The sequence below is a fragment of the Hypomesus nipponensis genome, chromosome 27 (assembly GCF_054491055.1).
Source record: "Hypomesus nipponensis isolate SF chromosome 27, ASM5449105v1, whole genome shotgun sequence".
Lineage (NCBI taxonomy): Eukaryota > Metazoa > Chordata > Actinopteri > Osmeriformes > Osmeridae > Hypomesus > Hypomesus nipponensis.
Window position 1 is genome coordinate 389,729 of NC_140387.1, and position 15,339 is coordinate 405,067.

General features: G+C 44.8%; 1 protein-coding gene across 2 annotated transcripts; it reads right to left on the reverse strand.

Annotated features, from left to right (window-relative positions):
• Positions 1–4,727: 4,727 nt before the first annotated feature.
• tbx3a (T-box transcription factor 3a) lies at positions 4,728–13,151 on the reverse strand. Of its 2 annotated transcripts, none has more exons than XM_084694101.1 (7): positions 12,143–13,151; positions 10,927–11,194; positions 10,319–10,465; positions 9,365–9,441; positions 8,772–8,929; positions 7,333–7,967; positions 4,728–6,242 (listed from the first exon to the last, which is right to left on the reverse strand). In XM_084694101.1, exons 1-7 carry the CDS (start codon positions 12,532–12,534, stop codon positions 5,814–5,816), a joined length of 2,106 nt encoding a protein of 701 aa, XP_084550227.1. In that variant the 5' UTR covers positions 12,535–13,151; the 3' UTR covers positions 4,728–5,813. The 2 variants fall into 2 exon arrangements, with proteins under 2 accessions (XP_084550227.1, XP_084550226.1); XM_084694100.1 differs by having other exon boundaries at positions 10,912–11,194.
• Positions 13,152–15,339: the final 2,188 nt, after the last annotated feature.

The window sequence follows — 15,339 nt, forward strand, 5'->3', positions numbered from 1 at the left end:
CCCTGTGGCCAGACCCAAACTCTGGGAACCCCGCGGATGACTGAGGAGCGTGTAAAGAGCCCATTTAGCACCAGTGTACAAAGTATCCGTGGTTTTATGTGAGGATATAATCGAGGCCTATGTTGTACTGTGATGTGTAGAGGGAACTGGGAGATGGTGAATCTCCCTCCTCAGTTGAACACTGCTGCTGCATTTTTATTGTGTTGACACAAAACATTAGATTGAAGTTTTGACTGTAGGTTTTCTTTGTCTTTAATCTAAAAGTTAATCAATTGAAAATGCGTCTCAATCAATACACCACCAAGAGGAATTGTTATAGCAGAGAAGAATGAAAGTTTTGTAAATAAATAACATCATGATATCTTGGTCTTGTTATGCCCTGTCAGGTTGCCTCCTGTTAAGAGATTGTCACACGAGTACTGTCACACACTTTTACTCTTTCTGTAATGTTGCAACAGAGATAATTGAACAAAGTGCGTGCTGAAGCGTTCCAATGTGACACTCAAAGAATTAATCATATTATAAGAGGCATCGCAATTCATCATTTTAAAATGATCTGCATGTCATATTTACGCAATGTTAGGCGCTTCCCTACCTAGACAATAGGCCGACAGCAACATCACAAATCAATACGTAGCCTAATAATTACACTCTGAATGTGTTATGCAAAAACATGTCTATCCTCATCACGTTGACAATTACAGCCTGTTACTTCCAAAATCAACAAACTGAGTTTTCCCCACAAATGTCGATCAGCGTCAGCCAAAGTCAACTCTTCCCTTCACATTTCTCCTCAGGCAAAACTGGCAGTCGCGCTGGCATGCGGTGGTAACAAGATGACCTGTCGGCCCTTCTGAACCTGGTCTTAGCCTAGCATCCCGCCCCAGTCCCCTGGTCTCAGCCTAGCATCCCGCCCCAGTCCCCTGGTCTCAGCCTAGCATCCCGCCCCAGTCCCCTGGTCTCAGCCTAGCATCCCGCCCCAGTCCCCTGGTCTCAGCCTAGCATCCCGCCCCAGTCCCCTGGTCTCAGCCTAGCATCCCGCCCCAGTCCCCTGGTCTCAGCCTAGCATCCCGCCCCAGTCCCCTGGTCTCAGCCTAGCATCCCGCCCCAGTCCCCTGGTCTCAGCCTAGCATCCCGCCCCAGTCCCCTGGTCTCAGCCTAGCATCCCGCCCCAGTCCCCTGGTCTCAGCCTAGCATCCCGCCCCAGTCCCCTGGTCTCAGCCTAGCATCCCGCCCCAGTCCCCTGGTCTCAGCCTAGCATCCCGCCCCAGTCCCCTGGTCTCAGCCTAGCATCCCGCCCCAGTCCCCTGGTCTCAGCCTAGCATCCCGCCCCAGTCCCCTGGTCTTAGCCTAGCATCCCGCCCCAGTCCCCTGGTCTCAGCCTAGCATCCCGCCCCAGTCCCCTGGTACCCACCTGCTAGGGATGTTGCTCATGGAAACATCAGTTACTAATTACACTGTGTACTATGGCAGCGTACATTCCGGGGTGTAGCTGCAGCCCAGAGCTAAAGAGTTCTGCAGTTCAAGAGCTTGCAGCCTACTTTTTTAAACTCAAATATCTGTACTTCTATTCATTATCATTTTCAATCCAGGCTCGCCTATAACATGTAAATTGTTTATTTTTGTACTAACATATTAATTTGATGTGAGGTCCAGTTACCAGTGTGACACCAAAACAGGTAGTAGTCAGTACTTTTAAAACAATGGTCTTTTTAAACATGAGTGTCAGTAGCTTGCTTCTACTTAAGTGAAGGGTGAGGGTACTTTTGCATAAAACTTGGTTCAGTATTTAAAAGTTGTGTAATAAACAACTTATGTTTTTGTAGGCCTAAATGTAACCTAAAATGTGTCTACGTTTCAATACTCCGACGACAACGTGACATAACTAACGCCCTGGGAAGCCAAATCAAACAAACAAATGTGTAAAACAAACACTGTGAAGTCCTAACTAGCCCCGGGGCTGAAGGGGTTAATAAACCTCTTTATCTTGACATCAGCTATCTAGTTTGATCTGCTTCCTGTCAACTCGAACGCGCTTAGTCACTCTGCTGGAGTTAATGGAGCAGCGGAGGGATCCAGCAACCTCTGCAGGCATGCAGGAGCGAGAACCCGCTATTGTATCTCAGATTGGCCACATATTTATGTGTGTTTGTGTGTGTATGTGTGTGTGTGTGTGTGTGTGTGTGTGTGTGTGAAAGAGAGAGAGAGGGAGAGGTTGCGTATGTTGGTGCAAAAAGGTTAGGAGACCGTTCGTATTGATGTATCGTGTCCGTGCACGCTGACAGACAAGTAGTTAAATTGATGATTAACCAGACACCCTTTCTGTCTGAGCACGTGAGAATCTTCACACAGCCGAATCATCAACGTCAAGTTCCTGCTTCTGTTTTTATTCCGCCCAGAAGATGGCGACACACTCCGTGTCTTATGACCGCTGCTGTTCTCAAACATTTTGATGGTTGCAGTCCTCTCTTTTCACAGAAATATAAAAATTTGTCCTAATGGATTAGGGTTGTAGACCACATGCATATGTAGGCTGTTTTATTTGTAAAACCCTTCAGACCATAATACCAGATTTTCATGAGATAAGTGGTCTCATCGATCAAAATGTTGTTCTGCCCCAATTATGAGGCTAGGTAGCGCTGCAACACCGCGGCAGATTCCCAGTTTAGTTGCCCAAGCCTCTTCGGTCCAGGTGAACTGAAGGCGGACTATCTATCAAATAAAACATGCTTTTCGTTTATTTTACATTTCGATCAAATTGTTTCTAATGGGTCCTTCTATCAACAGTTGTTTGTACGGCCTCCTTTCTAACACCTTTGAGGGCATACGGTCAAGTCTGCCACGGGTGAAAGGTTGCCAAACTGATCATTCCACCGTAACGTCAACAACAAAATGGCATAACAATGACCCAGTGTGACTAACCGTCTCCGTCTGCACCGGTTATGGACACGGGTGTGAAGGCAAGCATACAATGCTGTGTACGGGGCACGGGGACTTCAGTTCTACCAGCAGGTGCATGGATATTTGAAATTAAACAGCAATGCAACCTTATTGTTTGATCATTTAAATCATACATCAGTGCCTATTGGAAATATTACCTTTTACACTCATTCTGTTTGTTGTGCTTTTGGGCGAGGGAGAGAGAGACGTGAGGAGGGATGTACAAACCGTCTAAAGTTGAAGAAGATTCATATTCTAGATATGTGTTTTGTTTAGTCTAATAGATACAAATGTGTACAGTAACAGTTAGGCCTACTAAAAAACATATCAGTTGTTTGATAAAGTAACTACACACATACACATAGGCCTAAATATCTATCAGATCTAAAACCCTAACAATTCTCAAATTGTTCATACAACACATCATACCTTACAGAAGTATCTGACAAGCAAGAACGCGAAGAAGACAGTGACAAATGGGCCTGTTTGGATCAGTCTGACGACTGTTTATTTGTCGATTTAGGTTACAGGCTGCAGCGCTCCAGTGCTCAAATGCTCACGTTCAACAACCCACCAACGGACTTATGAGCTTAAATGTTTTGATGATAAAATATTTAAATGCAACTGACCAAATGTGGTCTCCCGTATACTTTTTACAGGCTGTGTCGGGAACGGTTCTTTCTGAACACGATACTTCGCGTTTGTCCTGGTGTGTTCGTTCCCCAGTGTGTGAGGATGCTGTTCTGTCACCGGCCGCTGAGTGGCGATGCATCTGACATGTCAACGTGAGAATCCGGTTCAACATTATTGCAGACGCTCCGCCGCCTTCCGTGCAATAAAGTGGAGTGAGATATGGAAGGCGCCAGGTGAGCAATAGACAGAGCAATTGAGATACTTTGTGTCATGTTTACCCCTCTGCTATAGCGCCATAGTCGCTACTTATTAACCGTACAATATACAAATAAAGATATGACGTTGATAAACCCATGACTGGGTGCAGTGGAGAGGGCAATCTAGTTATTTTACATTCTTTACTGTTCACGTTGGCCCCGACATAAACCATCAGTCAATAGGCTACTCAGCACGCACCATAACAGCGTGCACGAGGCCAATTGCACGCCCCGTGTCCGGTGAGGATCTCCAGGCTGAGAGGATCGCTGCTTCTTATCTTAACAGGATTTCTTTAGTCTTTGAACATACCTTCAACGGGTGCTTGAGGCCCGTATTTCCGAGCGGAGAATGTAAGGGAGAGATGGGTAAGCACTGGACCACGGCCCGGCAAAGACTTGCGTTGACACATGAAAGTTGCAACAATGGTATCATTACAGGCTAAACTATCCATTATGTTTCCACAGCCCCGCCACATGAAAACACAATCTGACAAATGGAAACGTATGAGGATTGCATTTCAATATTTTATTGAAACTTTCAAGAACACGTCGTTGATGTTGAAACTAGACAAAATCAAATACAACATAACCCAATGACAACTTTAGAAACACAAAAGAAACCTTCATATTTTTATAAGATGCGCACTTCTACTATCAGGCTGCAATGTATTTTTTTAAACAGAAAATTCGTCAATTTTGTCACACTTAGACGATTTTTTTTTTTGATTATTCTCAAAGAAAAATGATTCATCAACATTTTCAAGCCATTGGTGCAGTGTGCTGTTGCTTTCATTCATTTGAACAGGAGCACGTGAACACTCGAAGACAACAGGTAAAATACAATGGCACGTGAGTGTTTGCTAAAAGAGCTTCTCTGAGCATGGGGGGGGGGGGGGGGGATGGGGGGGAGTTACGGGGGAATCCATATTCAAGGAGATATAAAATGCATATGACAAAACAAGGATATTAACCCACAGACTATCTTTACACAGGTATATCGACAATAAATTAAGGACAAATCCCTAAAAACAAACTACTCCGTTTTATTTACACGCAATATCAATATGAAATAATTACATAAATATTTTATATATCACTATTTACATTTATAATCAATATTACCTTTCAGTTTTATTTCAGATTCCCTTTGCCATTTTGAACGCGTTGATTTCGGCATGCGAGTTGGGCAGTTGCCATCATAGAAGCGTACAACGTCGGCTGTGTCTGGTCGACTTGAAACAAGTGCCAGCATTTGGATTCAAAATGTGTGGATTCATTCTTAATTTTTTAATACAAGAAACGAGTTGATTGGAATCTGTTCTTTGGGGGGGAACATTTGAGTTTAGACGTAAGTAATCTTAATTTTTTTCTTCACAATTTGAATTTGACGCTAGACTGGCTTCAACAAGGGGGTGAGCGTGAACTGTAAAACCTAGTCCTGCACGAGACACCGGTCTGTAGGCTGCAGGGTGTCATGCAGTCACCAGCTTAGGAGAAGGATAATAGCCTATGCGCCTCAAATGGTCTAGTTATGTCATTAATAGGCCTACATCAAAACGCAGCAGTGTTTCTAACATCATGGGAAGTGTGTTCAAATAGCTTTACAAATTCGGAGTGCACGTGAACTCAAACCAATTTCGTTACCTCAGCAACTCGACATTTGTAATACATTTAGACACAGCAGCAATGTTTCTTAGATCTGTGAAATCTCATCCATGCCAAACTTTCAGTTTCAATACTTGTACGGTATTCAAAGAACAGGATAATTCAAAAGTGTTTAGTTTAAATTAACAAAAAAAGAGAAACATACATATCAGATGTGTATTTAACCAAAGTGCATTTTCAAAAATCGAAACTGTTCAAATATGTCCGTTTTTCTAAACCCGCATTCTCTAGAACGGTGTCGTCATACCGAGTCCTTATCGCCCCCGTGATCAATATCATCACAACAACAAACAGCAAAAACATGAAAGTGGTGAAAGTCTACGGGGACACGCTCCGCGCGCTGTCCTGTTTGGAATCGAGTCCGCTGACCAGACGCTGGATGCTCTGCAGCTCGTTACTGGCGTCTTTATCAGAGCAAGTTTTTGGGGAAATTGAGGAGATGGTGGACGAGCGACTGGTCACTTCTGAGGTTGAGTCCAGGGTGGCCGAGACGGGACTGGTGGCCATGCCGTCCCCCTTCAACTCTGCGCCTCCGCCAGCCATGGACGGGATGGCGGTGGTTAGCAAGGTGCTGTCCGGGACGCTCATGGGGATGGAGTACGGGCTGTACCTGAGGCGCGGCCGCACCGCATTGAGGAACGGGTGTCGGTGGACGGAGGAGGAGGCTGCGGAGGACGCGGCAGCGGCCGCTGCCATGTAGGTGTAAGGATACGGGAACAGACTCCCGAACGGAGACATGGCAAGGCCCTGCGGAGAGAAAAATGGGGATATGAATATTAATATAATATGATCGTTTCATAGTCTCCATGTTTATACTAACACGTCTGTTTTTGATCCCCTTGTGTTTATACCCCAAGCGCGCGGAACTGAGAGGAATTGAGGTCATGCTTCGCGTGAGTGAGCAATAAGATTCTAGACACGTGATCTAATGCATACAATGGTGGAATTTTATCGTCGGAGATAGTGACTTGCATAAATGCTATGGCGCTACATGTAAACTGTACAGCTCACTTTAGGGTGTAACAACGAGCCCCATATATTGACCTTTTTATTTCTTGCTCATACTATCGTGGACCTATACCTCGCGCTGAAGGAAACAAGGGAAAAGTTTCCGAGAGTGTAATTGACAGAACAATCTGTTTTCAGTGAAACGGGATATCCTGTTTTAATACATCGTTGCAAAGAGTTAATGAATTCTTTATGCAAATAAAAATTCTTTGTGTATGATGCTGCTCATTAAACACAGAAAATTGTACTTCAGATCCGTCGTCGTTAACACGTCTCTTGTGAAAGTGAAGGGGGAAAAGCCAGTCTGTTCTGTATTAAAAACTACGTTGTTTTCCCTCCCCGAACCAGTGGACCATTTGAAACATTTCGAACAGTTCCTTTTAAAACAACTTAATGAGTTGACATCAACGCTGACGGTGACTAGGTGGCCTGTCTCCGGATAAACATAAACAACTGCCTCAAGTTATGTTCATAATCCTACACCAAGTGAAACGTGGTAGCCTACATGAAACGGGCCTGGATATAGTAACAATCTCTTGATGAGAACTTCACCGCTGTTTCCTCTAACGTGTCAGAACAAAGAAAAGAGTAAAAGAAATGAAGCTCTGAGATATATCTAGTCCCCTTTATATAATACATCTTACATATTTCTATATATAAATATGTTTTTCTGATCTGAACAATTTCATGTGTTCACCAAATGTTGGACACCAGAACTCCTGCACGTGTACACGAAGGGTTCCGTGAGCCAGTCGGCTGTGATATCTTTACAGCACACTTCTAACATATGTTAACAAGTTAAGTGCTGCAGCACTGGAACTGGTTTTACCTGTGATGCCAACACGTGTTGCTGCAGGTGGAAGGGCAGGCCTGTCCCAGCCAGGCTCTGGGAGGGCGGGGCCATGCTGCTGTCCAGGGCTCCCACGCCGGCAGACGACACCGCAGCCAGCAGGGGCCCCATCCCTGCCGCCATGTTGGAGAAGGCTCCGCCCATGTTGAACTGGCCGGGGTGCAGGAGGAACGGGTGCGCGCCCCCCAAGTGGTTGAAAAACTGCTGTCCCGCCAAACCCGGGGGAAATCCAAAGTTGTGCACGTGGTTCAGGTGTGCACTGCTGTCAGTCTGTATGGTCAGGGGCATGAAGCTGTCCTTGATGAGGGGACGACACTCATCTGGTTTGGGAGGGTCCTGGGTGGGGCTCTTCAGGTCGTCCCCGGAGCGGGTGGTGCTGGAGATGGTGGTGACGGGGCTGTGCCGAGAGTCTGCCTGGCTCCTCTCTGTCCTGGAGCTTCCATCTCTCCCCCGGGCGCTGGGCTCTCTGCTCCCCAGCGCGTGCTCCTTGGATGGGCTCGCCTCCAGCTCCTTCCCCTCGTCCGTGGTGGTGGAGATCTTACTGGAGTCCGGTCTGTCCTTCAGGTTTCCTTCCTTGCTCTCGTCGTCGCTGTCCTCATCGCTCTCACAGAAGTCTGAAGCAAGTAATAACACATGGTAAGACATGAGAGGAGAGAGGAGTAGGCTCAACATGGTATGCCCCCCCCTGATGACCTCACACACGCCTGTCCCCCCCTGATGACCTCACACACGCCTGTCCCCCCCTGATGACCTCACACACGCCTGTCCCCCCCTGATGACCTCACACACACTGAGGGTTAAGGAGGCTGTGCTCTGTTCAACTGACTCTTAACTATTCAAGACTACAGGGGGCCAAAATGTTGAGATATTAATTTCACAGCTGGACATGATTAGTGTAACTAGTAACACGTAAACAAGCAGTTTTCACCCGGGGTGTGTCAGCCGCTTGAGGCTGTATGAGCATGATGCATTACACCTACACACTGTAACCTATAGAAGGAGTTCACTGTGTTCTGTCATTATTTCCGTTGAATAGGTAACAATTTTCTTAATCATGTATAATTAACTTTCATTGTGAAAATGTAGACTCCACACAGCTTATTTTTAATTAGCAGCAATGAACACATTGATTCCCTGGATGTAGGCTATTTTATGTAGTGACTGTTAACTTGACTAAAGCTTAACTAAAGGTGAGTGGTCCACTAGCTACAACGGGTATTGCAGGAATGGGCTATCAATATTCATAATGTAGGCGACTTAAATAAAATGCTTGATCGTTGAAAGAAATGAATTTAAGGCCAAATTCCACGCAGCAAATCCTCTTCTATTCGCTACACACGAGCCTACTAGCCCAAGCTAGTTTTGACTCTGTGAAGGCTGTCGTATATTTTCAAGCGGTTATGGTGGGCTTGACATACCTTTGAGGTTGGGAGGCCCCACGGTAGACACCGCGGGAGACGCGGCCTGGCCGAAGCACTTGAACGGAGTCTGCTCCCCCGAGGAGTCGTCGGAAGTCCCGTGCTCCTTCTTCTGTTGCTCCTCGTAGGAGCGGATGGACTGCAGCGCCAGCTGTTTCCTAGGGAGCGCGCAGATTATTACTACTTGCTTTCAGCCATGTGTCAAAAACCTGACCTGAAAAGCTTGATAAGTTACGTAAAAGTTACACGTCGAGAAACTTAAGACGGATGATAGGTGTACTTCGGAAATGAGAAAATGTAATCTATAAAGTGAAATGTAAATATTTTTTCCATCTGTGAACGGTCAGAATAGAGACTTTACTCGGCCACCTCTAAGTCCTTCTGCAAACTCAAATGTAATATGACCTGCAGTCTACATATTTTAAATAAGAGGTTAACTTTTTTCTAGAAAAAAAGACCGCTCTAATAGCTATTGCAGTCGTGCTCTTTTCTGGAATTCACCAAGATCACGGTCAGCCGTCTCTATTAAATCTAATACAGAAATCGTTAAAGTTTTGTTGCACTGTTAGGAATAGTTCACTCGTCCTTCTCACCTCTTCTCTCGTCTTCCATTGCCCGTGTCACGGAATCCTTTTGCGAACGGATTGTGGTCAATTTTCAATTGAGTTATCTGAAATGTATACGATAAAATTGTAAATACTCCAGACATTTAGTAAAGAATAAAAACATGATGGGAATTTCCAAATATTTCAACATCGTTTACCGTCCACAGAGTAAATTAATAATGTAATTCATTTTGAGGCATTCCCTAACACACACATTCACACGCACAATCGCACACAAACGTACACAAAAATTATATCTGACATCAGTATTCAACGCACAGTGTGTCAACCCTGGCAGAACTATCAAATGACCCCCCCCCCCCCCCCCCATCTGACTCGCGGCCCCCCTACACCCCTCCTTATACACATTTTAGCTTTTGGCAGGATTGACAGTATTTCTCAGCCCACGTGCTGCCAAACGATTAAAGCTTTTTTGTGACTTGACCCAAGTAGCCACAGGTAACACTTCCGGTTCTCCCGTGCATCAAAGAAGCAACAGACGCTCTTTTGATGAACGCTTAAACACACGTGGATTAAATGTTACCACTGAGACACTTTCATGTACATTTATTTAAGTTTAGTTTAATATTCTGTCCACACTCTCCCTTTCCGTTTGATCTGTCTCACACTTTTTCACACAAACACACACACACACATTATCTGGGTGGTTGCCAAATTCAGTCCATAATTATAACTATAATTCAGCAACCTATATACTGCAAACATTCCTCAGAATTTAACGTCGCAGGGGTTCATATACACCCAAGACAGAAATGAGACTGTAGAACTACCGTTTTAAGGATCCAACTATGAGGCCTTTCATATGTGAAAGACGACTAGATGAAGCGTTGTCTACATTATGAAAACTGAACGCAGAGTAGCCTACAGTTACAATCCACAACAGACTACACGCTAGCACAACAAGCGCCGCTTTGCTCTTACCTTGTCATTTTGATATGCAGTCACGGCAATGAAATCGGTTTCAGGGAAAACGTAAGTCCTGAACGTACTGTACGGGAGTTTAAGAATGTCGTTGGCTCGCACGATGTGAAACCTGGGCTGGTATTTATGCATGGAGTTCAGGATAGTCTGAAACGGAAAACGGTTCTGAATTTAAAAAATATACATGATCCCACATTGATTCATGCTTTATGAAATGTTTTCTCGAACTTGCACTATTTGGCCTAGTAGGCTACTTTGTAATGACATTCTCAGAGGTCACACAAATGTAATGTTTTTGCTTAACTTTAAATTCTCAATTTTAATCAGTTCATTGTAACATTTGCTCAAAACTTATGGCAAACATTTGACTTATATAATAATATATATAATATATATATAATATAATAAAATATAATATTAATTAACTAATTATTTTCCTTAACAGAAATCTCTCAGAAATGCAGCACCACCCCAGAAATAACAGTAATACAATATTAATATTAAAACTGACTACTGATACACACATTGACAATTACAGTAATATCATGCAAATAAGCCTATTGATAAGCATGCGAATAAGGAAAAAAACATACATTAGATGAACTTACAAATCCGTGCTTGTCGGAGATGTTATTCGTCAGTTTGAGTTTGTGAAAATTGACGACTTTTGACATCCACTGTTCGCCGGTAGCCGGGCTGTCTGGGTGAATGTACATCCTCTTTGGCATCTCGGGGTCCGCCTTCCCAGCCACCATCCAGCGCGAGTTGTGAAATTTATACCTGCAGTCATCGGCTGCAACAATATCCATCAAAAGAATGTACTTTGCCTTCTTGTCCAAGCCTGTGCATCTCACTTTGAACGGTGGGAACATTCGCCTGTAAAAATGAATAGAAACATCAGTCAAGCACTGCATCACAGCGAGATCTGCTCCACCACGCAGGGAGCAGCCATCTTTGCAACGCCAGACTGCTGGTGACGAAAAGACTGTAGAATTGTTCTAAAGTATCATATTGGCTTTAAATACACAATAACCAGGCCACTAAGTATATCAATCTGCATGTACAATATGCTAGTACAAACTGTACAATCTGAAAAATACATAGCTCTTAATAACCCAACTCACACACACACACACACACACACACACACACACACACACACACACAGCGTATAACATGCACCGAGCAAAATAAGAGTTTATTCTATGCTAGGTTGCAATGCAAATATGAGCTTCGCAGCAACAAACTCTATTGATAAAAATACATAATTTGTTTACATTACATTAAGCTATATTAACACCACTAAAACAAGATTATTGTTACGACTTTTATCTTACCTAAAGACAGGTTTTAAGTGCCGGGACTGAACTTTTTTTGACGGCTTCTGTACTGCGAAGTTCTTGGAAGTGCAAGGAGTTTAACACTAATCACTACGTGCCGTTTTTGTTGCCAACGGTAAAATGTAACAACCGCACAGGTTGTATATTTTATAGTCTGGGTTTGGTTTAATTTTATCTTGTAGAGATTACATCAGCATGCAATGTGGCCTTATAAAGATTAGTTCGATAGGACTGCATCTTGCTTTCAGTGTTATCTATATTTACATGAATTACTTACAACAAATATAGCAATGAGGTCGATAAAAACTAAAAAATAAATGTTGGTCTGGTTTTGCTGAGGTCCAATTCCGCGTAACCGTCCGTAAATCAATCCGCACGTGTGGAATGTCAGTGTAGGAGATTCGAACGCAAAGCGGTGAAACACCACACGAACCAAGGACGAGTTTATCATATTATTAGATTAGCCAACGAACGATGATCTTACCTTCCAGATTTAGTGATGACCATCTCTGTGCCTCGCTTGTGGAAGAGTTCCCAGAGCTCCTTGGCTTCCAGGTGAACTTTGGGGTCGTCTTCCACCTCCTCCTCCGGCTCCAGGCTCTTCAGAGGCCTGAGATGCGCGGCGGCTGCGTGGTGACCCAGCGAGGAGAAGTGGAGGCCGGTTTCTGCGGCGCCCATCAGCTGGTCCATGATCGGCTTCCCCAGGGCGCCCGGGAGAGACAGGGAGCCGTTGGGAGGCATAGCCAGGGCCGGGAAAAAGGGAGGCTGGTGCCCCAGCATTGCGCTCATGGCAAATTCCGGACCCCGGTGAGGTAAAAACGGATGGTATGCCATACTCGTTCCTTGTATGACTGGATCTCGCATCAGGAAGCTCATCCAAAGCCAGGTACAAAATGTTGTATTTAAAATAAATATGGTATAGTTGTACGATGTAGTCTACTATATGCGCAAAGTCTGTCACAACTTATTGGAAAAATCCAGATTCAACAACGGGTATCGACCAGTTGGGAAGAATTCTCTTACTGTCGTTCACGTGCGAGATCTAACCAAGTGTCTGCGAAAAGAAATGAAAAAATGTGCTCCATTAATCTTCTGGAGTGTTGAGATACAGATTGACGCGCGTCGAACACTTTTTTTTTCTTTTTTTTGGGTGGCGTTTTGCAAACAATTTTCGAATTAAAAAACCAAGAATGGTGAGTCACTGATTTCAGTCGTTCTCCGCGTTCTTCTTTTGCTGCCGTTTACTAAATCGGCATTCCTGCTAAAATTCACTCAAGGCTCGCTGGCTTCGGTCCTCACGCAGAAGCGACGTGTTGAAATATTTCGATAGCGCGGAATAATTCCTCTGTCTTTACTTGTTCCAGACATGCACCCTCACACGCACGCACACACTGTCTTCCTCTCTCTTTCACGCACACACACATTTCAGTAAAGACGTATGCGGAGAAAGGAGTCTGTTGACGGCGGAGAGGTGGTAAGGTCCCAGCACCAAGATATTCCTAGCGCTTCTGTGCCCCATAGGCTTCAAGCTGCATGGATGTGTTGCATGTTAGGAGACGCAGGGCGCTGTTGATTGGCTCTTTGACGCTTTCGGACCAATTGTGTGGCTTCGTAGGCGTGGTTTTAACAGGTCGGGTGGAGGGGACAGTCTTCAGACTTATAAAAAGGTGTTTGGAAACTCAAACAGTGCCGTGAACCACCACTGCCTCAGTCAATGTTGTGTGAATATGTCAACATCATTAGACGCACGATCGGTCGGTCTACGGGATCCCGTGAAGGAAAAGTAGCCTGTCTCACGATTGCTTTGTCCACAAGAAATGTCTGTTTCTGCATGCGGCGGGGTTGGCCCCGTATCTTAAAGATTTAAACGCTGTAAGGACGCTTTGCACAAATGACTTTGATGAATAATTTCATATAACGTAGCACTGTATTTTACATAGATATTGTTTTATTTGAAGCGTTTATCAGAAACGCCTTTTCTTTGTCTTTCGAGCGTTCTACGAAACCGGAAAGGAGTGTATTGTCAAAACACACAACCATAACCAGCTACATTAATACAATTACGGTGACAGTAGCTGACCGCCGAACTCTCCAGATCTGGAGAAAAAAACGATACTCTGGTCCAAACTGTTGTTAAGAAAATAGACTTCTATGGACTGTTGGATGATCCACATTTAAAATAAAATAATAAAATAGAACATTAGTAAGTCTTCCATCTTTATCTCTCATCAGAACGGTTACTGAGAGGTCTGCGCGATTTGATTGTGTGGTGTTATATTTTAACCTAAATAGATTTGTCCATAGACAGCCTATTTTCCTCAAACACGAGGCACATTAACAAGGCGAGGAAAGCTGGCGTCCCTCTCTCTTTCTTGCTCAAACGCACACGCGCACACACAGCACTCGAGTCTAGAGTGTGAGTTAGTGAGAGAGAAGGGGTGAAAGGGAAGCAGGCAGGTCATTGTGTTGCTGGACGCAGCCGCGCGGTCGTACCTTCCGGGCCGCTCCAGCTTATCTGTGCACGGCCCCAGCACCATCCCGCTGTCCAGGCACGGCCCCAGCACCATCCCGCTGTCCAGGCACGGCCCCAGCACCTCTCCACGAACACATAGGGCGTTTGCGTTCACATCCACAACATTTGTCTAATTTTATACATTGATTCTGTTTGTATTGATGGTTGACTTTGGGCCGAGCCGATTTTTAACACATGAATGGAACTGAACAAAGGCCCACAAACAGAGCGCAGAATGTGGTTAATGTGCTGCGTAACGCCACAATACTCTGCCACATTTGCATAGTGCCATTATGGGCCAGTAAACCACAGCATGCCAACTGTTATCAAGCACGGTTCCTTATCGTGTCACGGCGACTGGAAACATGGACTCATCCTATCCTCTCGTGGACGCGTCTAGACGGGGGCACCCGCACATGGTCTCGGCTATTTAACAATTAATTCACAGGTAAACGACACAGCCGTTTGCGGTGGCCGGCGATGCTGGTCAAACACTGGCCACTTAACCGAAGGCAGACTTTCAGACAGTTTTTTTTCAGCGCACAGTAGGGTTAGTTGTTGAAACCTTGCACCGAACTCTGATTACGGTGCATTGTAAAATATAGCTACGCAATGTCTGAATCGACCACTATCTAATCAGCGCGTGACTAGAGAATATTAACCTTTTTTTTTGGTGGGGGGGGGGGGGGGTCTATTTATTCTTGACTAGTTTCCAAGTTATCTAAAATAAATCTTAAATCAATATTACAGTGTAAAATAGTTGTAGTAAAATGTCTGGCTGTAATGTTGTGACCCGCAGTGTTCTGTTGATCCCAGTGAAAGCTGAACAAAACAGACTCCAGCAGGAACCTGGTTTCCCCTACAGCTCCTGGCCGCTGGTCCCTGGCCGTGGGTCCTGGTGTGTGGGAGGTCAGGCCCCAAGCAGATTACAGCCTTATTCTTCTTTAAACACTCCGGCCTATTAGCAGCACATTTCAATTAAGTGGAAGGTGTCACCAAATAGAAGGCAGAGTGGACACTGGGGCCAGCTCTTTCCCTCCCCAGGCCCCAGGGTTCATTAGCTAAGCAACCCTCAGAGACCTGGCGGTCAATACACTATATAAACTTTTACAGGGTGGGGGGTTCCAGGGCCGGGGACTGCAGTAAAACAACTGACACTGCTGATGGAT

Excerpts from the sequence above, each read along its gene's own strand:
- tbx3a (XM_084694100.1), bottom strand. The coding sequence starts at position 12,534 with ATGAGCTTCCTGATGCGAGATCCAGTCATACAAGGAACGAGTATGGCA. Across the intron at positions 10,466-10,911 it reads GATTTGTAAGTTCATCTAAT|ACTATCCTGAACTCCATGCA; the intron begins GTATGTTTTTTT and ends TTTCCGTTTCAG. Across the intron at positions 6,243-7,332 it reads AACACGTGTTGGCATCACAG|GGCCTTGCCATGTCTCCGTT; the intron begins GTAAAACCAGTT and ends TTCTCTCCGCAG.